At 38.2% G+C, this 22466-nt stretch overlaps 1 protein-coding gene and 1 non-coding gene across 5 annotated transcripts in view; one reads left to right on the forward strand and one right to left on the reverse strand.

The window, feature by feature from the left end:
* The window catches only part of PPP4R2 (protein phosphatase 4 regulatory subunit 2), a 43591-nt gene that overhangs the window by 17810 nt on the left and 3315 nt on the right, over positions 1-22466 (forward strand). For 2 of the 4 annotated variants that reach the window (XM_005309104.5, XM_005309103.5), the window contains 6 exons: positions 10049-10219; positions 16914-17007; positions 18960-18997; positions 20806-20880; positions 21214-21357; positions 22106-22374. In XM_005309104.5, coding sequence (XP_005309161.1) covers positions 10049-10219; positions 16914-17007; positions 18960-18997; positions 20806-20880; positions 21214-21357; positions 22106-22374 — 791 coding nt within the window. The remainder of the gene's footprint in view (positions 1-10048; positions 10220-16913; positions 17008-18959; positions 18998-20805; positions 20881-21213; positions 21358-22105; positions 22375-22466) is intronic. The other 2 variants (XM_042849926.2, XM_065550786.1) reach the window with 1 other exon arrangement.
* LOC112058769 (small nucleolar RNA U13) lies at positions 20140-20233 on the reverse strand. The gene has a single exon (XR_002887935.1). It is a non-coding gene; the product is annotated as a small nucleolar RNA U13 (small nucleolar RNA).

Genomic DNA, 22466 nt, shown 5'->3' on the forward strand with positions numbered 1-22466 from the left:
ATACCACATCACGCAATCCATTGTCTACAGCCAAGCTCTAAGATACAACTGCATTTGCTGCAATCCCTCAGAAAGAGACAAAACACCTACAGGATCTCTATCAAGCATTCTTAAAACTACAATACCCACCTGCTGAAGTGAAGAAACAGATTGACAGAGCCAGAAGAATACCCAGGAGTCACCTATTCCAGGACAGGCCCAACAAAGAAAGTAACAGAACGCCACTAGCCGTTACCTTCAGCCCCCAACTACAACCTCTCCAGTGCATCATCAAGGATCTACAACCTATCTAGATGGACGATCCCTCGCTCTCACAGATTTTGGGAGACAGGCCAGTCCTCGCTTACAGACAGCCCCCCAACCTGAAGCAAATACTCACCAGCAACCACACAACAAAAACACTAACCCAGGAACCTATCCTTGCAACAAAGCCCGTTGCCAACTCTGTCCACATATCTATTCAAGGGACACCATCATAGGACCTAATCACATCAGTCACACCATCCGAGGCTCATTCACCTGCACATCTACCAATGTGATATATGCCATCATGTGCCAGCAATGCCCCTCTGCCATATACATTGGCCAAACCGGACAGTCTCTACACAAATGAAAAAAATGTACACAAATCAGATGTCAAAAATTATGACATTCAAAAACCAGTCGGAGAACACTTCAACCTCCTTGGTCACTCAATTACAGACCTAAAAGTCGCAGTTCTCCAAGGAAAAAAAACTTCGAAACCAGACGTCAACGAGAAACTGCAGGATTGGAATTAATTTGCAAACTGGACACCATTAAATTAGGCTTGAATAAAGACTGGGAGTGGATGGGTCATTACACAAAGTAAAAACTATTTTCCCCTACTGTTACTCACACCTTCTTGTCAACCGTTTTGAAATGAGCCATCCTGATTATCACTACAAAAGTTTTGTTTTTTCCTCCTGCTGATAATATCCCACCTTAATTGATTAGTCTTGTTATAGTTGGTATGGCAACACCCATTTTTTCATGTTCTCTGTGTGTGTGTATATATATCTTCCTACTGTATTTTCCACTGCATGCATCCTATGAAGTGGGTTTTAGCCCATGAAAGCTTATGCCCAAATAAATGTGTTAGTCTCTAAGGTGCCACAAGTACTCCTGTTTTTGCTGATACAGACTAACACGGCTACCACTCCGAAACCTATAAATTCTCAGTGTCAGGAAAAAACTTGTGGTACCTTATTTACCTGAACTTGCATTTGGGGAGAACTACTTCCTTACAGTGTGTAGATCCTGATCATATGTCAGTGGCAAGTTCTTGTAAGCAAATTCAGTGGGTGCATTGTCCTGAGAGTACTGTCCTCTCCATGCAGATTCCTCAGTTGTTTATTCACAGAGCTCGATGTGCAGGGTTTCTTTCTAAATTATTCTTTATGTAAGAACTTCATACATAAAAGCATTTTCTGTTTTTATTTCCGTTCAGCTGCTGGTTGGTGGAAGCTTTCTGTTGTTCAAACTCTGCTGTTCCTCAAGGAGAAAAATTCTGTTGGTTCACAAACTCTTCCCCCCTCCTCCCCACATAGTAGCAAATAGTTATATTTAGAGGTCTTGTATTTTAGTTTGAAGCGGGTATTCTCAAGGCATTTTTGACACACTACAATGTTGCTTTACTACTTGAAACTGAAATCGGCTCATCCCCATTTTTTTCCCTTTGATTACTCTGCTGACTTCTTACAGGAATGCTTCAGGTGCTGAACTATTGGCATGCATTGATCTTTTCTAAACATGACAAATGAGTGTTTGAGCTCTTGAAAAACAATAAACTTCACAGACCTATCAAACAGCCTACCTTCTTTGATAGTCTCTTGTAAATAGATGGATTTTAAGGGTCTAACTTTCAAACGTTAGGTATGCAAATTGTATGTCTAACTTGTGCATGTAAGTTCCACCGTTGAATTAATTTGATCTACAAATCAAGTGTATGTATGCAATTGACTCAGCTGGTTGATTGCATGTGAAAATTCTTCTATGTTCAGTGTTGGTATCTAAGAAAACCAAATTCACACCCTCAAACTTGTAAGTTACACCATGAAAGTGAAGTTTGTGCTTTAGCTGCACCTACTGGTAAAGCTATTAAACAAGTTAGGCTTGAGTGAGGTGATAAAATGTTTTTAAAAAAGATTCAGCAAAGTTGTGTGTTCAGCAGTTCTTCTAAACAAGGAACTTATTTTGTTTGTAGCATTGCTATCTAGATAAATGGCTTCTTTCAATGCCCACATGAGAAACCACTGTTCCCAACAGTCTGGGAATGACAGGCTTTCTGCCTCTAATCCTATCTGTTGGTGACTTCTCTTGTCTTTTTTGTTACAGCTAGTTGCTATCCCCCTCTGCTGTCAAGAATGGGTTACTGCACTCATCAACAGCCCTACTCTGCCTCTGTGCCAGAATTTTTGGTTGCTTTTCCTCCTTCTCCCTTCAGCCTAACAGTTTTGGTAGTGAGATACTCCTAGGAAGCTTTGAGGGAATCTGGGGATGTCTTGTCTGTGGCTTTTATAGCCATTGATCTTTCTTTACACAGGACTCCACTTCAAAGGGGCTTCGACTCCTGGCTCAGTTCTGTAAACCTGCAGCAGCTCACTGGAAAAGAATTTGTAGCTGCTGGAGGCTGTTTTTCCTGGGCCAAGACTTGGCATTTCTTGGTACATAAAATCATCTTTCTTCTGAAGCTTAATCTGAATATGGCACCTATGGAGAAAGAGGAGTGAACAGGTTAATCAGAGGGGAAATCTCTGGAAAAGAATAACAGGAGTACTTGTGGCACCTTAGAGACTAACAAATTTATTAGAGCATAAGCTTTCGTGGACTACAGCCCACTTCTTCGGATGCATATAGAATGGAACATATATTGAGGAGATATATATATACACAAACACACAGAGAGCATAAACAGGTGGGAGTTGTCTTACCAACTCTGAGAGGCCAATTAATTAAGAGGGGGGAAAAAAAAAACTTTTGAAGTGATAATCAAGATAGCCCAGTACAGACAGTTTGATAAGTGTGAGCATACTTACAAGGGGAGATAGAGTCAATGTTTGTAATGGCTCAGCCATTCCCAGTCCTTATTCAAACCGGAGTTGATTGTGTCTAGTTTGCATATCAATTCTAGCTCAGCAGTCTCTCTTTGGAGTCTGTTTTTTGAAGTTTTTCTGTTGTAATATAGCCACCCGCAGGTCTGTCACTGAATGACCAGACAGGTTAAAGTGTTCTCCCACTGGTTTTTGAGTATTTTGATTCCTGATGTCAGATTTGTGTCCATTAATTCTTTTGCGTAGAGACTGTCCGGTTTGGCCAATGTACATGGCAGAGGGGCATTGCTGGCACACGATGGCATATATCAGATTGGTAGATGTGCAGGTGAACGAGCCCCTGATGGTATGGCTGATGTGATTAGGTCCTATGATGATGTCACTTGAATAGATATGTGGACAGAGTTGGCATCGGGGTTTGTTACAAGGATAGGTTCCTGGGTTAGTGGTTTTGTTCAGTGATGTGTGGTTGCTGGTGAGTATTTGCTTTAGGTTGGGGGGTTGTCTGTAAGCGAGGACAGGTCTGTCTCCCAAGATCTGTGAGAGTAAAGGATCATCTTTCAGGATAGGTTGTAGATCTCTGATGATGCGCTGGAGAGGTTTTAGTTGGGGGCTGAAGGTGACAGCTAGTGGTGTTCTGTTATTTTCTTTGTTGGGCCTGTCTTGTAGGAGGTGACTTCTGGGTACTCGTCTGGCTCTGTCAATCTGTTTTTTCACTTCAGCAGGTGGGTATTGTAGTTTTAAGAATGCTTGATAGAGATCTTGTAGGTGCTTGTCTCTATCTGAGGGATTGGAGCAAATGCGGTTATATCTTAGAGCTTGGCTGTAGACAATGGATCGTGTGGTGTGTCCTGGATGGAAGCTGGAGGCATGTAGGTAAGTGTAGCGGTCAGTAGGTTTCCGGTATAGGGTGGTATTTATGTGACCATCGCTTATTAGCCATGAAATCATGGTGAAATTCCTCAAGGGCTTCTTTTCCATGGGTCCAGATGATGAAGATGTCATCAATGTAGTGCAAGTAGAGTAGGGGCGTTAGGGGACGAGAGCTAAGGAAGCGTTGTTCTAAGTCAGCCATAAAAATGTTGGCATATTGTGGGGCCATGCGGGTACCCTTAGCAATGCCGCCGACTTGAAGGTATATATTGTCCCCAAATGTGAAATAGTTGTGGGTGAGGACAAAATCACAAAGTTCAACCACCAGGTTAGCTGTGACATTATCAGGGATACTGTTCCTGATAGCTTGTAGTCCATCTTTGTGTGGAATATTGGTGTAGAGGGCTTCTACGTCCATAGTGGCCAGGATGGTGTTTTCTGGAAGATCACCGATGGATTGTAGTTTCCTCAGGAAGTCAGTGGTGTCTCGAAGATAGCTGGGAGTGCTGGTAGCGTAGGGTCTGAGGAGAGAGTCTACATAACCAGACAAGCCTGATGTTAGGGTGCCAATGCCTGAGATGATGGGGCGTCCAGGATATCCAGGTTTATGGATCTTGGGTAGCAAATAGAATACCCCTGGTCGGGGTTCTAGGATGTGTCTGTACAGATTTGTTCCTATGCTTTGTCCTCTATCAAGCATTCTTAAAACTACAATACCCACCTGCTGAAGTGAAAAAACAGATTGACCGAGCCAGACGAGTACCCAGAAGTCACCTCCTACAAGACAGGCCCAACAAAGAAAATAACAGAACACCACTAGCTGTCACCTTCAGCCCCCAACTAAAACCTCTCCAGCGCATCATCAGAGATCTACAACCTATCCTGAAAGATGATCCTTTACTCTCACAGATCTTGGGAGACAGACCTGTCCTCGCTTACAGACAACCCCCCAACCTAAAGCAAATACTCACCAGCAACCACACATCACTGAACAAAACCACTAACCCAGGAACCTATCCTTGTAACAAACCCCGATGCCAACTCTGTCCACATATCTATTCAAGTGACATCATCATAGGACCTAATCACATCAGCCATACCATCAGGGGCTCGTTCACCTGCACATCTACCAATCTAATATATGCCATCATGTGCCAGCAATGCCCCTCTGCCATGTACATTGGCCAAACCGGACAGTCTCTACGCAAAAGAATTAATGGACACAAATCTGACATCAGGAATCAAAATACTCAAAAACCAGTGGGAGAACACTTTAACCTGTCTGGTCATTCAGTGACAGACCTGCGGGTGGCTATATTACAACAGAAAAACTTCAAAAACAGACTCCCAACGAGAGACTGCTGAGCTGGAATTGATATGCAAACTAGACACAATCAACTCCGGTTTGAATAAGGACTGGGAATGGCTGAGCCATTACAAACATTGACTCTATCTCCCCTTGTAAGTATGCTCACACTTCTTATCAAACTGTCTGTACTGGGCTATCTTGATTATCACTTCAAAAGTTTTTTTTTTTTTTTTTCCTCTTAATTAATTGGCCTGTCAGAGTTGGTAAGACAACTCCCACTCTGTTTGTGTGTATCTGTGTGTGTGTGTGTGTGTGTGTGTGTGTGTGTGTGTGTGTGTGTGTGTATATATATATCTCCTCAATATATGTTCCATTCTATATGCATCCGAAGAAGTGGGCTGTAGTCCACGAAAGCTTATGCTCTAATAAATTTGTTAGTCTCTAAGGTGCCACAAGTACTCCTGTTCTTCTTTTTGCGGATACAGACTAACACGGCTGCTACTCTGGAAAAGAATAGACTCTGAATGGTGCAATTTGGAAGGGAAGAAGCCCAGTTAAATCTGGAGAAGATCAAGTTCTCTTGGGTCCAAAAGATCAACTTCTCTCCCATCTCAGCCAAGATTGCTAAACAGAAAAATCTTGATCCCGGTAAATGAAGTGAGAATTCTTGATGATTTTATGGACATGAAAATTAATAGTATCATAAAAGACTGAATTTTCCTCCATTACCAAGCAGCTGTGAGCTGTATAATTTCATCTTGAACATGCTTTCCACTATCTGCTCCTGTTTCATCCAGAATTCTGCAAGATCCTATAGACGTTTAAAATGAGAACAGGGCTTCTAAGAGCATAGCGTGTGATGTTATCATGTGTCTCGTCTGATCTGTGGACTTAACAGAGTTGCTGTTGGTCCTTATCAGTCTATTGCAGGAGTACTCTCCAAGGGTACCACTACCTGGAAAAATGGCTCCATAAAGTTCAAAATGGCAGATCTTCAACAGGATTATCTAAATTCCAGCATTGTCTAGTGTTTAAATCATCGTATTAGGGATCAGGAAATTTAGGTTCTATTCCTAGTTGTACCACTGACCTGCGTGCCTCTTGGACCAATTACTTAGCTTTGCTTGTTCTTCAGTCTGTAAAATGGGAACACTACTTTCTGCTTGACAGGTATTTTGTCAAATGTTTTGAGATCTTGGATGGAAGATGCTGTTAAAACTGAAATCAGCATTATAGCCTGGAGAGGTGCAGTGTATTAAAGTAACTTAAAAATAAACTAAAACCAAGTAGATTTCAGATTCAACTTGTAGGGATAATTTCTGCCTTGTGTTTTGAAAATGTGATTCCCATATGCCCAGGTGGCACCAATATTTTCTGTGGTTTCAGACATTTTAAAATGACACAGGACACTGTTTTCAACCCTCATGGCAGTAGACTTCCACTATAAACCTTCATACTAGACAGTACATATTAGACCACATGGATCTAATATCTGTCTACAAATAATTGAGAACCAATGATATGGTGTGAAAGGATAAATAGTAGTATTTAGGAAGAAATAATAAATTGAATGAAAATGAGTAAGAGGAAACTAACCTAGGTTGGAAGTAAGGGGAAATGTCTTAATGGATCTGTGAAATCTTTAGTGCAATATTGGAATCTACTTTCATGGGCTAATGTTCTAGAAAGTGTAATCCAGCGCTAGCATGGAGGTGATTAAATTTGCTCACTTATTATAAACATATACTATTTATTCTGAAATCTTCTGTCTCCTTCAGTCTGTCATGGTTACAGTTTTGCAGAATCTGATGATGCTAGCATTGAGGGTTAAACTTAAAAAAAAAAAAAAAAAAAAAAAAGGCTAAAAATATAATACATTGGAAATGATATACTTTTGCTTTAGTATTATGTCGCTAATTAGAGTGGTAAACACAAACAATTATTCTGTTCAGTTTATCTATGCCTAGTGATTTTGGGATTTTCTGTTTTTCCCTTATTTCTGCCCGTTTATCTCTGCCCTCATGTTTTTGGTATGGGTTTTTTTCAATCCCACCTTTTTTCTTGTCTAGTTAAGTTTCCATCCTCCCTTTTTGCGGGGGGAGGGGGTGAGGGAGTGAGGGTAAAGTGTCTTTTCAAGGTATGTCACTCACTTTTAAACCCAGTTTAACCCCACTGTTATATTTTAAATAAAAGAACCACACATTATTTCAAACTTTGAATGTTGTTGCACTTCCATTTTTTGCCCCTAATCATATGTTTTAAAAAGACCAATGCCTCATATCTGAATCTCTTTGGGAGGGGAGCTTGAATTATATTCTTCCCTCTTCAAACCCCCGCCCTCTTTAGTCCTATATTTACTTTGTCTTAATTTCCCTTTTTGTCCTTGAAGATTATGTGGAATCCCTTTTCCAGCTGAAGAAGGCTAAATGTGGCTTCATCAACTATCCAGAATCCTATAAACCACACCAGTAGGAGTAGATTGAAGTGTATTAAGATAACATTATATTAATCAGTTTCACAATTCTACCTGCACTGCTGAGGATGTGCTGTGTTGTGAAAAGGCCCCAAACTTTTCTTTGCAGTGCAGGTTCTATGTAGTGATCAACGTAGAGAAGCTTATTCAGAACCTGCCCATAATATCTGTAGTAATTTTTTGACCCATCCTTTTCTAGTTTTTTGGCAAGCTCCAATACATGGAAATTATTCTTATTGGCATCAAATTTAGATTGAAGTTATATGGTAAATTGCACTTCAAAAGATTCTCTATAAAAGTTGTTTAAAAGAATCGTGTAAGTTTGAAAATGACTTTCATAAACATGTTTTACATCTGAATCTTTAAGCACCGACAAGTCTGGGAGACAGATGAGTTAAGGCACCAAAAAAGTGTCTGATTCGTTGTAAAGTTCTCCTTTCACAAATTAATATGGAAGCATGTAACTTAAGCCTATTCTAAAGAGACACTTAAGACCAGTAACTATATAAGAGAATAGTTATAGTATGCACATCTTTTAGGTTAGCACAATTCTAGTCTTTTAGCCATAGTCCTATCTTACCGTCAGTACCTTGTCAGATTTTGTAGACTGGAGGAGGGCTGAATAGATAGTATCTTGTGTTAGGCAAAAAGGTGAAGGCAAAAATACTGTTCACAACAACGTGGCCATTTGGAAGTAAAAGATGAATATATCCCAGCTCAACACAAATAGAAAAACACTTACTCCCTTATTATATAGGGCCTTGCTCCATTTTAAATTGAAGTCTATAAGACTCATATCAATTTTTAATTTGAATAAAGGAAATTGTGTGCTGTTTCTAGAAGCTAGGTTGTCTAGGTTGGTTTGAATGTATATTAATTCTTTAAACTCTAAATATTCCTCAAAAGTGGTTTCTTACACAGGTGCTAGAATGATTCTTCTGTTTTAATTTTCCACATGAATTACATTATAATTATTTAGATAGCTATATGAATTAAATATGGACAAAAATAATCAGTGTTATGTTCCATATTATTAGTGGTAAGAAGCACCTGGAAGAAAACAGAGCCCTTAATCTCTCCACTCCCTGCAAACCCTCCCACCTACCTCATTTCTTGAACGCTGTGGACAACACCACCATTCTGCCTTCCACTCTCGCTCTAGGCCCTCACATCCAGGCTATACCTAAAATCTTGCCAATTCTTTCTGCACCACATCTATAAGATATGGCCTTTGTTATCTACTCGCACAGCTGAAACTCTCGTCTAGGCTCTCATCTCACACCTTGATTACTGCAATATCCTTCGCTCTGACAAATGAAACATTGCCCTGCTCATATCTATTCAGAATTCTACTGCAAAGATCATTTTCCTAGTCTATTGCTTTGATGCTGTCACCCCCCTCTTTGAATCCCTCTACTGGCTGCAATCTCATTTAACATCAAACATAAGTTGATTGTATTCACAACCCTTCACCGTGAACTCCCGCCCTATCTATCATCTCGTTCACTGTCTGGCAGTTGCTGCTCACCTCTGATCGAGCCATGATGCCCACTCGTTTAAAATTTCAAACAAGCATATGTATGCTTTCTCCTATGCTACCCAACGCCCATGGGAGGTGCTTCCTGTAAACATCTGCAAAGCTATCTCATTATTAAGGTTACATTTTAGTCACGGGTACTTTTAGTAAAAGTCACGGACAGGTCACGGGCAATAAACAAAAATGCACGGCCCGTGACCTATCCAGGACCCACTACATATACCCCTGGTAAAACATGGTGAGCTCCTTGGGACTGGAACTTTTTTGTGTGTTCTGTTTGTACTGCATCTGGCACAATGGGGTCCTGGTCCATGCATAGGGCTCCTAGGCCTACTATAATGGGAATAATAATTGGGATTGCTGACCCTAAGTGTTCTCCAAATGTAGAATAAAATTATCCATGTAATGAAGAGCTGACAATCTAACTGTCAGTAACTTAGTTGCACAACTGAAGAATAAGTTTGTTCAGCTCTTCTTCAGGACTGCAAAAGAGCTTTTGTAAAATTTCATATCTAAATTTATTTACAAAAGTGGTGTTGACAGCCTTCTTGTTGAAGATAAAATGTTTAATTTTGTCCTGTCTACTATCCTTGGAATAGTCTTCTAAAATGTCTCACCATTGGCTACAGTAAACTACTTGTTGCTTAAAAATATTAAATATGTGAACTACCTGGTTATAAAAATTCATGCTCTTCTAAGATTTTTGCTATGCTCTAAACAATTATAACATGGATATTTTTCATGCGTCTTAAGTCACTTGTGTTTTTTTTTTCCCTTGAATTTAGGATTCAGTGGTCTCAGTTTAAAGGCTATTTTATTTTCAAACTGGAGAAAGTGATGGATGACTTCAGAACCTCTGCACCTGAACCAAGAGGCCCCCCTAATCCCAATGTGGAATATATTCCCTTTGAGGAGATGAAGGAACGAATCCTGAAAATCGTCACCGGATTTAATGGGTATGTAATTTTTAACCAAATCTTATTTGTTTTTGAATAATTTTTTTTTCTCAAGACTAGGAAATGTATCATCCTTCATATATGACCTCTTGAGGTCTCTTCCAGTCTTACTGTGATTTACTTCCACATGTTTATTCTGCTCAACGCTTGCCATAGACAACTTCAGCTATAAATAAATCGGTACCTAGCAATTTAAACATATTTTATTGTGATCTTTTAAAAACCCAAAGTCCGAAATCTGTCTTTTAATGATTACTCTAATATCTTGTGACATTTGTTAGTGTCTTCAATTGTTTTAAAATCTATGATTAACTTTTTCTTTAATGGACATTGTTCATATAGTTCAAAAAGTATACATAAAGAGGCATGTTGATGGAAATCGGTACTAAAAGTCAGATTTATTTTAACCCATTTTTAGGTGCTTAGGTTTTTATGAACTGTAACCATTCGGTGTTTGTCCCCTTAACTTGCATGTGGCAGTTTGGCAGCTCATTGAGAACAATGAATTCTGTGACAAACAGTACAACAAAGAGACAGTGTATCTACTATGACTGGTTAACAACCAGTAAACACATGGTTGTGTTTTTCACCTACAAATCTGAATCTGTAGTTTAAAGTATACTTTTAGCATTTGAAAGATTACTTGTTTTTCTCTAGACTACAAAGTGTATTCTTTCTTGCTGCTTATTGCTTTTGTAAAAGGACTTTTCTGAAGTTCACTTTTGTTTCATTTAAATAAAGCTCTTGTTTTTCATGGGCGTCTACTCTCTTATTTGCTATTTCTTTGGAATGGCTTGATAGCACTTTCTTGAGCTTAAACTCAGTCACAAATTTATTATCCAGTTAGTGTTCTGTTCATTTGCACCAACCACTTATCTGATGTATTTTCAGCTTATCAGCAAATGGACATGTTGGAGCCTTCCTCCATGTTACCCCTGAGAATGCTAACTTTAAAGGACTGTGATGACGCCTCTTGAGAGTCATATGCTGGACTTAAATCAATGGTTCTTATCACAGTTCCCTAAGACTGACATAATTTAAAACATAAAACATGGATTGTGCTTCAGAATTGACTCTATCGAAATAAATGTTTTTGCATGTTGAAAGTTTCAGGTACTTTCACATTCAAATATCTGACTTAAGTGTGATGCCAAGAATTTCTCCATGAAATCTACAAATGGTAACATGATTTCTTACGTTCTGCTGGCTAGTATTAATGGTAGCCTACTTTAAGGAAGTAAAAACTTGTCCTAATGTCTTGGCTTTTTGTTCTATTATTTCAAAGCTGTTTTTTGCTTATGTTGCATAGCTTACCTAAACTCGTAAACCACTCGGAGGAAATGAATAGCTAGGCAACCACCACATCATATAGTTCCAAGGCACACACGACAAAACTTCTAGGTGTCTGAGCCTTTTACTCTATTAAAATACTGTGACGACAAAGCAAACTTTTAAAAAGTGTTACTGTTACACTAAGGAAGAACTCCAAACACTTTCCTCATGTGTTCTTTAAAAGTGGAAACCAGCTAGTGTCACCAGTTGGAAAAACCAGTGGCCGTGTAATAATTGCCTTTAAACAAATGCTAAAATTCAAAACTTTTCACAACCAGGAATGAAATAATCCATGTAGCAACTTGTATATAACTTTGTTATAATGAGGCTATGATTCTGAAACTTCTTAAGTAATCACAGTCCTATGGTGTGTATCTAAAGCAACATATAACACAGACAAGCTGCGGTTTGTACACTCTGATATCTGATTTGCTCATCACTATCAGTTAATTAAACTGATTCAGTTTAACAAATTCAAGACCAGTTCTACACTCAGGCCTGTATTACAACAGCAATACATACAGTTCAAAGGCTTAAAAATATGGTCTATGTATCCTTCTCCATAAAGCCCATGATTCTGATAAAGCCCATGACAATGAAGACCTTAGCAATGTACTATAAGTTTCTGTTGGTAAAGTAAAAAACAAAAACACGTAAGTTACTAGAGTTGTTGCATAAAATACATGTGAATTTTTGGTAATGTGACCTTAGACACTAGAACGTAAATAAAACTCAATTCTGTGTCCTCAGGTTCATCAGTCTCTATTGTTGAGCTATCCTTTCCTGCTCCTGACAACCAGGCAGCAGCAACCAATCAGATGAAGATTTCATATCACAGCACCACTACACCACCAGTATGTTCTTGTCTCTGTCAGGCTGTCCTGCAGACACCACTTCTCTTTTAAGAATATAGGGTTTTTTCTTCCCTCATTGAGATAATGGAGCCTCTATTTTATCTATACCATTGCTGTCACTTAATGAACTCCTTTGAAAATCTTGACTCCAGAGAGCACCAGTTGCCCCAGAGCAGTTATTTCCAGGCCTTTTACCATTTTAGTTCATGTATCTTCTTATTCAGATCATTGCAGGGTAGCCTAACAGAAAATGTGGATGCTTACTGTGATCCTGACCTAACAGGTTTTCCTGGCCTTGCTTCTAGGATGCATAAGATAGGAAGAAAAAGGGCACATTTAATCTTTCCTCTTCATCGGTAAAGGAAGACATCATACAAAAGCAGTTACTAAGAGATGATTGCCTTCTCTGGGTAATCAGTGACTTTGGCTGAAATGACTTTGACAGATAGAATAAGCATGCTTTTTCTTTCAGGTGGCTGCATAGTGACAATGCAGTGCTTGTTTAAACCCAAAATATCAGTTTGTATCTATCTGACATTGTATGGGGGTAGGGCCAGATTCTCCTGCCACATTTAAGAAACTTAAGAAGTTTCCCATGTCCCTTTTCCCCTTTTCTAGTAAATTGTGAATACTTCCAAAACTAACCACTGGAGGTGTATGGCTCATGGAAAATTCTTTACAACAAGAAGTAAACTCTTCAGTAGTACAAATAGGGCTAATTTTCAGATTTATTCCTTGCACTCTTGCTAATCTGAGTTAGTTTCTGGCTTTTCAGCACCACTTCAATGCTCTGGTGTGTGGTGTTTTTTGTTTTTTTTAATAGAGGTAAGCTTCCTTAATCTTTGATATTTTTGGATGGGTACTGGTCCTCAGTTGTGATTATTGGGTTAGGAGAACTTTTTGCATGGGTGCCTTAGAGAAATATTCATGTTAGAATATACAAACTTTGTCTTTGCTCACCTTTAGTCATGAGACCAACTAAAGAAGTTTCTCCACATCTTGTCTTCAGTCCTTTTTGCTTAACACACTATAACATGGCTGTCATGATCAGGCTCTCTTTACAGCACTCTGACCAATGGCACTGGGAAGTGCAGTTCTGATCATTTTCACTTGATTATGGAATTCCTAATCCCTTTGGTCACTTGAAGCAATCTTTGGCCTTATCATGCAGTTTGTGCATGGATTTAACTAAGAGTTTAAAAACCTATTTAGTACTGTAGGTGCAACTTCCTCAGTACGCTCACTCTTAAATTCGTTTGAATGTCCGTGCACAAAGTTGCACTTATTTTAATTAAATTGGTTTAAAGCTACACCTTTAATTTCTATAATATGTACTTGTATATGACTTTTACGTAGTTCACTGTAGCTGAGATGTCATTGCCTCTGGAAGTCGACTAATTAAAGTCAACAAAAAACAGTAACTCAATGTCAGTTTATTGTAAAGCACATACTTTGATGCTTGGTGCCATCTACTATGCATTAAACAAAGTTCACTGTTTTATAGACGCTTTAAAGGAAACAGTGTTGCTGTTGGCCAGAACACAGATTATATTATAGGTTAAAATAAAAAATTAGAACCTACAATTTACTTTGAAGCTGCAAATCTTACATTGTATGGGGTTTGATATCACCTAAGTAAGCTGAATCCCACTGAGTTTTATAAACATACTTCATGTATGTTAGTCTTTCAAATTGTATTCCAAACATCCAATACCTATTAAAATAACAAGATTCGACACACTTTCACTTTTTTTATATGCTACTACTTAAACTATGGGTCTGAGTAAATGGATGTTTAAGCAGACAGGTAATTTAAATTTACTGTTTAAAGATTAGCTGTTACAGCCTTTGGTAGTATACTACTGTCCTGTCCCTCCCGACAGCCCCCCAAAAGTGCCCAACAAATAAACAGCAGTTATATCTTTATGCAGCTATCCACAGATTTAGATATGCAGCACATATACGGGTGAGTTCACAAATCAATTAAATCCTCCTGAACACTTACCAAGATTGGGGGAGAGAGTGAGTGAAACTACCAACAAGGGGAGCAAATTGAAAAATCTGTGCATGGAAGAGGTTTTCTGGTTTGACATCTCTGAGTAAAGTCATTAAACACCTTGGCCAAAACTTGAAACACGAGGTATAACTTAATCCATAGCAAAGATGCTCTGAGCGGTATTAACAGGAAGTGAACCCTCACAGTCTCAAGGACATTCTCATTGGGTAAATTGAACCGAAAGGAATACACGAGCTCATTTTAGTCAAACTTTGTAGGGAACCAAGTTAGAAAAAACAGTCAAAATATCTTTTGGTCAGTGGTAGGCAGATGAGGGGTCAAACACCTGGTGGAGAAGTAAAATATGCCTGCCATAACATTCACTAAATTCCTACCTTTCAACTTACTTTTTTGATACAAAAGAAATTTACAGTGAAGGTTTGTTCTGGGAATATTCTTGTCCTCTTGCTTTATCACTCCTGTCGCAAGCCTCACATGCATTTAATTCTCTGCCATTTGAAGGAGCTATGTACTGACCCACAAAGATTAGCCTGTCAGACTGACTGTCTTTTTGTTCTTCAGGAGTGAAATAAAGATGAGATTCTGTCATGGTTTAGGTGTATGATGATAAACATTGATTAATCCACAGTACAGTTGATATGCATCATCTCTGAGGTATTTGGAGGTAGAGATGTTGACAACATTCCAAACATAAGATTTCTCCTAGATTCTGTTTACAGCATACCTCTTAGTTGTTTCAGATTATGGTTTATATACCTTCCACTGTACCATAACACATGGTAGAATCTGCAAAACACATTAAAATGGGTGATATTTAGTCTGGTACAATTTCTGTTTATAGGAAAAACATTGGCACTTAAGGGCTTTCCAACAGAATTAATGCCAGTAACCACTCACTGGTTGAAAATGGTTCCTCCTGACTAAGATGGCATATTCTTGGTGAAAAATCAGATCAGTGTATGTTTGAACAAGATCCGTTTTTTATTTAATGAAGTAGGCATAAAATATGCTCTTTACCCATTGCAAACTCGATTTGTTTATATTTTTTTATAATAATTAGTAGTCTAATTTCTGAGTAACACAGTTGTAACAGTTCTCTGCAGGAATGGAATCGTGTTGCGTATAAACTGTTTTGGTGTAATTTTTTAAAAATTTCCTACATATCTAATATAGAAGTCTTATTCTTCACATTGTACTAAGCACTTTGTGTTCCAAGTGTAATGACTTCAAGCTCAGACAAATTCAGTTAGAATGCTTAAAAAGCAGTATTGCATTCCTGTACCATAAATCACAAAGTTTTGTTAGATGCTGATTATTTTGTTACAAAATAGATTTACTGTAAATGTATATTAATATTGCTACGGGAAGTGCATGTAAGATCAGCTAAACTTAAATATTTGATCCTGTTATGCGTTGCTAAAACGAAAAATTTCAGTTGATCTTGCTAGTGTTTGTGAAATCAATTACTAAATTGCTAGACAGAGGACATATTGTATGAACAAAATATTATATGGGTATATAGCCCTGTCCTATTTCAATGCAGCAGAAAAACTAATCATACTTGTTTTGTTTTATTTGTATATATCAGCAGAGCTGAACATGTAGATACCATATTTTTCTGAACTATTATTAACTGGCTGTACTATTTACAAAATTTAATGAATTTCCTATAAACTGTAAAATCAAAATAGGTCTTGAGAATCACTTATTTTTGCCTGGTGTAGGAGTGTGAATCTTTAATTGTGTTAAAGCATTTTTTACTGTTGCTGTTTCACATATTTTGTTACCCTCATAATTTACCCAATAAAAGTAATCTTAAACTGTGACTGATTTTGATTTCTTGAATTGAAATCTACATGTAACTTAATTATTGAATACAGTGTGCTTAGTGAATTGTGATTTTTTTTTTTTTTTTTTTGTAATGATGTCTTTTGGGTTTTAGTTTTTGGTGGAGGATGTAATGCCCAAACGTGTGCTGTGTTTCCTAAGTGTTTATGCAAAAGGAGAAATGTAAATCAGAGATTAAAGCCATGTCTGCAGTTGGAGCTAAGAGTGTGATTCCCAGCTTGCATAGACATAATTGCACTACTAATTGAGCTACTTGCTAAAAATGGTAGTGTAGATGCAGTAGCGTAGGAAGCGGCAAGCAGTGACATGGGCTATCTACCCCAAGTACGTATCCACAGCGTGTGCATACTCGGGGCAGCTACCCCATGCCACGGCTGCCCATGCTACTATGGCTGCACTACCATTTTTAGCATGCTAGCTCAATGAGAACTAATGAGATTGTCGACATGATCTGGGATTTATACCCCTACCTCCAAGTGCAGAGGAAACCATCTATCCGTTTACTACAAGCTCTTTCAGTCAAATTCTACTTCCTCTGTTTGAACCTTTTCAGCCTGCGGGGAGAGCAATAATGCAGTTGCTTCCTAGCAGCCTTTTACCCATTAAGTACCATTTACATTGTTCTATATGTATTTCATTGCAGTATCCCCTTTACTATTCAGCGACTTTGTGAGTTGCTGACAGATCCAAGGAGGAACTATACAGGAACAGACAAGTTTCTTAGAGGAGTGGAAAAGGTATGTCTTCCTTTCAGAGGCATTGGAACTAAATTGTAACTACCCACTATATCGTATTTAAATAACTCCCAACGTTTTATTGGCTTCATTATGGCTATAATAGCAACTCCAATATGGTTTATTTTTTTAAAAAGATAACTGCAAAAAGCTATTGTAAAATGGTTTTTACCCAAAAGCAAATAAATGCCAGGATTAAGGCTGTCTCTGTTAATCAGTTTGTAGTGCTCCAATATTGCAATATATATAGGATTTAATATCGCTCACTGTTCTGAGCCCCCCACCACTAAATAACTGAGCCATATGCAATGGGTGCAGCCATGTAAGTTATCAGGTCTGGGCAGTTCTTCCTTCCTCGCTTTGTGGGTTTGAACCAAACTCAAAAATCTCTCCGTTAGCTTTTGTTTTTCAGATCTTTAATTTTGTTAGCACATTAAAACCCTAATTAAGTGCATACAGAACTTGTTTTGTAGTATTTATATAGAGTGTTTTCCAAAAGCATGCAGTACTACTTCCAGAATTGATGTCAAATTGTTGTTCTCCTGGGAGGGCCCAGTTACATTTAGGGCTTGTGTAAGTCATTGATTGCAAATTAGGGCCCCATAGTGCTGCTGATCTATAGTGGATCTGCCACTGATGCTTGTGGCTGGTTTCAGGGTAGATTATAGCCCTCATCTAGTAACCAAATTTTTATCTAGTAAAGCTGATGTAGGTGTTCAGCATTGAGAGGAAAAAATATGCATTTCTTTAGTTGCACCACTGTTTCTGCCCTTTGTGCATGCAATTACCAATATTGTGTGTACAATTGCAGTAATACGATATTGGAAAATGTGGCTCTTGATCACTGATATCTAAAACTAAAACCCCATTGAAATGAATAGAGCACCCTTAAGAGTTGTTTTAGGCTAAGACAGTGCTACAGTGTTCACGTTCAGAAGGTACTTGAAATTCTGAGAGTTACAGACTGAATCTTGGCCTAGATATAGATATAGATATATTTTTTTAAAGTGTGTATTTTACAGTATGATTTTATCATGGGGGATCAAGAGCAGTCTGACACATACCTCGAATCCTCTGGTAGTTTGACACCTTTGTTAGCAGAAAGCACTGATTAGTTTTCTATCTGTGTTGATGTTGTGTCGAGACAGGTTCATGTTGTTGGACCATGTTTTGTGCTGTAATTAGTAGCAACCAACCAACACGCATACTGGAGTATATAACATTGCATGTTATCTTTAATTGCTAATTCAGAAATCCCTGTTGTATGATTCTTATAATGCACACTAAAAACTGCATTGGCATAGTCATCTTGTAGATGCATTAGCTATCTTTCAAACAATAATCAGTCATTTTTCTGAAATAAAATAAAAGGTCTTATACCTTTTTCACACTAAGGTTTTTTTTCTGAAATTCTCACTGTTGCTGTAGCACTAGTGAAGCCCTGCCTGGGCTAGGACTGATGGGAGTACTAGTATAAACCAGTAGCTGGTGATTACATGACATAGGGTAAAAAATATTATAGCTTTGCTTCACCTACTGCTGTTAAAGAGCACTGGCAGCAGCTTGGGATTTTCACAGTTCCATGTGAAGTATCAGCTTAATGTAATCAAAACATCTTAAGTTACAAACCTCACCAAAATGGCTTAAATTGCTTTGACCTCTACTGTAGCATATTGGAAATTGCAGTGTGGTGGAAGCCTTGTTTGGTTTGTAGTCTTCACAGTAGCAAAGCACCTTTACCACTGAGGATTTTAGGAGGTAAAAATTACTTCCAAGGTTGTATTTGACTTCAGAATAAGCTAACTTAAAGTTCTGTAGAGAATATTACTTTTATCAGCTAGAGTTTTTTAAATCCAGTTGTCATGTGTTAATCTTCAAGTTTACAAGTTCTGTCAGGATCAGAAATGTTTCATTTTTCTGCTTCTAAACTCTCACTACATTTTTTTGTATTCCAGAATGTCATGGTTGTCAGCTGTGTATACCCATCTTCAGAGTAAGCATAAATTTACTTTCAACTACTTAAAGATTTGGGATTATATTAGGAGGGGTTTTTTTTTTGTTTGTGTTCTCCTTGTTGCTGGCAATAATGGTGTATCCTCTTGCCAACAATAAGACATGCACTACAAAAATTCAACTTCCATGTCAATGGGTTAAACAAATGCCCTTCAAAATCTCACAAACATTGTGTGGCAAAAGTGGTGATGTCCTGCAGACATATACTGCTTGCTGGTCTACCTGTGTGGTAACTTTGGGATGAAAAACAAGCTTCTGAGACAAAATTTACAGCACGGTTTATTAATTCAAAACCATAGATGAGTGCATTAAACAATGCCTGTATTAGAATTGCATCAGCCCCACTCTTATACTAATGTTTTGTCAGTCTTTGTAATAAACTCTTTTCCTCTTCAGAAACTAATTCCTTCTGCAAAAATACGCTCTGAACAGCAACTTGGCATACAAAGTGATGCTTAGTGGGGGCACAAAGATGGGGTTAGTTTGCGTCTTTTAAAAAACAAACATTGACGCAAAAGTGAAAGGTTCAGAGATTAGAATCTCATTGGAACTGAACCCAAGGGAATATAGATTCCTGCCTTCCACAACTCGTTTCAAGAGAGGATTCCCACATCACCCATCCCACTACTAGCAGGGTTGTCCTACAGTAGGCAGTTTAGTGCTCCTATGACATCTTGTGCTGTTCCATCTATTTAGAGAAAACTAGATTAAGTGTGAGTGCCTGGAAGATTGCAAAGTAAAGTACAGGATCTGGAGTCAATGACGGGGCAGTGAAAGGGAGTAATTAAAAAAAACAAACAAAAATCTACAGTTGTATGAAAGAGGAAAAACAGACTTCAGAAAAGTGGCTGTAGGCAGTTGAGTTGTCTAGAAGAGGAAGCGCCAAATTATCTTCTACCTCAGTCTGTCTTCCTGGGCCTGCAGGAGCTACTTTCCCAACTACGAGAAGCCGTCTCTCCCCTCCCCTTCCCCCCCACCATACTAATTTGAAGAATGTAGGTAAAGCACAGAAACAAGCTCTTGCAATGCTATTATCTTAAGATGAGGCTGTAGAATCATAGAAATGTAGAACTAGGTCATGTAGTCCAGTCCCCTGCAGTGAGGCAGGACTAAGTATAAAAATGACAGTACTGTGCCCTGTCATAACAGTTAAGCATGGCACATGTCACACAGGCATGTGAAAACCCCACTCATCACATGTCAGAACCTGAAGGATGTTGAGTGGGATCAGAGAGCGTAGGATCTGAAGGCATTCTTGCTGGATCAGAATCTATTATGTGTGGAGAGTATTGTTCTCCAAAGGGTGTGGTGTAATGAGAAAATTGACCTTTAATGAAGGCCTAACGTGGTGGTGGTGGTTTTATCTTTTGCATCTATCCCATAGTCACGCATGACATTTTAACATAGCCAGTAGACACGGTTGCTGCCCGCAGAGTTTAAAATCTAAAGCCCCAATCCAGCAAACACTTATGCATGCGCCTCACTTTAAATATGGGTATAGTCACATTGAAGATAAATTATGCCTTTTATTTTATTATTTAAAGGAAATTAGAGAATGTCAAGGAAGATATTCGGGGTATAAGGAGCAAAGGCAAATGACAGTGCACTTAATCACTTAATGGATATTGAAGTCAATTTGGTTGTAAAAATAAACCCAGTGTATAGGAATATATTATTCAAATCTAGTAATATCTAATTACTTTTAACCAAGAAGATTTTTTTTTAAATCTCCTTCTGTGAACTAAGGAACCTTAAATTGCTAAGTATAATATTTTTGATTTCTCGTAGGAAAAATAATTCCAATAGTTTAAACAGGATGAATGGTGTTATGTTTCCAGGAAACTCACCAGGTTATTCAGAGAGGTAAGTTGAGCAGTTTCAAGAGGCAACATGTGTTTGGGTGGGGGTGTGATAGGATGAAGAAATCTTATGGTTTTGGAAGCACCTGGCCCAGACACCCTGCCATAGTAGTGTATTACAGAATGCCACTGATGCTTTAAAATCATTTTTAATCCAGTTCATATACAGGTGAATTTTACTGATTTTGCATGATAGGATGTATGTTGGATTTTGGGCTAAATAATGCAGCTTTGAAAATTAAAATATTCTAGCATGTTCCTTTTCCAGGATTTCTGAATCTAGAGTATATTTTAATTGTTTAATCAAAAAGATTAAAAAATGAATTGTATTTTTTAGATCTAATATAAATGGTCCTGGAACTCCCAGACCAGTAAATCGACCGAAGGTTTCCTTGTCAACTCCTATGACAACAAACGGTTTGCCTGACAGCACGGACAATAAAGAATCAAACTTGCAGCAAAAGGAAGAAAAAAACCACAGGTTTGGGCGGAGTAATACATACTGAATGTTTCATTATTTTCATGCTTCACATTTACAATATTGTAAATACTTTTAAAGTAAAATGTCCCTTTTGGTAAGGATTAGTTATTCAATAAGACATTTCAAAAGTATTGTCATAAATACTCAGCTGTATTAGATATGTACTTGCTACTTTTTATTTATTGACCTGATATATGCAAAGTGACGATTTGTATTGGACTGTGACTCTCTCTTCAATAGAATTGTCTAGTTGAAGTTCCTCAACTTTCTCTGCTGAGTTTTTATACATTTATAGTAGTCCAGCTCTTTTCTGATTGTGTGGATATCTAGTAAAAAAGTGTGACTGAAAAATGAGTAATGTTGAGTTAAGAGGGGATCCCGAAGTTTTCACATTTAACTACTGCCAGGATGGTACGCTAAAACCAGTACATTTAAAATCATAAATGCTTGTTACTTATAGATCAGCCTTTCCTCAAATTATAATAAACCATAATCCAGACCCACCATTTATCAGCCCAATTATGCAGCTCCTTCCCAAATGCTGGAAAAAAGAATGGTCTTTACCTCATGCCTGAAAATTTAATATATCTGGGCATTAGCCAATAATGAGCAGATTGAGTTCTACAGTGTAGGATCTCTCCTGGAGAATGCCTTGCAAATAATGTTGATCTCAGATAAGCAGTATAAGAAATGAGGCAAGATGTGGAATTTTTTTGGTACTCACACATGACTTCTTTGGGTCTTACAGTGAATCACCAGCATCTGAATCAGAAGGTACTCAAGGCAGTCCTGTAAAAAATAAGCACCCTGAAGATGACCCTGTGGAAGCAGAGGGACATGAGGTAAAAAGACTTAAATTTGACAAAGAAGCGGAAGCAAGAGAGACATCTAACCAAACTGCCTCCAGTGAAGTCTCTTCAGTCATGGCAGAAGAGTCTGAAACATCTTCTACACCTCAGGATAAAGAAAAAGATACTAGCTGTACCAGACAGCATTGTACAGAGGAAGAGGAAGAAGGTATTTCAGATTTATCCATATATGTGTAATGTTTTTCTAGGGACAGGGAATCCTCTAGGTTGTATCTAGATCTAGTTTGGGACCTTCCTTCT

The sequence above is a fragment of the Chrysemys picta genome, chromosome 7, assembly GCF_011386835.1.
Source record: "Chrysemys picta bellii isolate R12L10 chromosome 7, ASM1138683v2, whole genome shotgun sequence".
Classification (NCBI taxonomy): domain Eukaryota; kingdom Metazoa; phylum Chordata; order Testudines; family Emydidae; genus Chrysemys; species Chrysemys picta.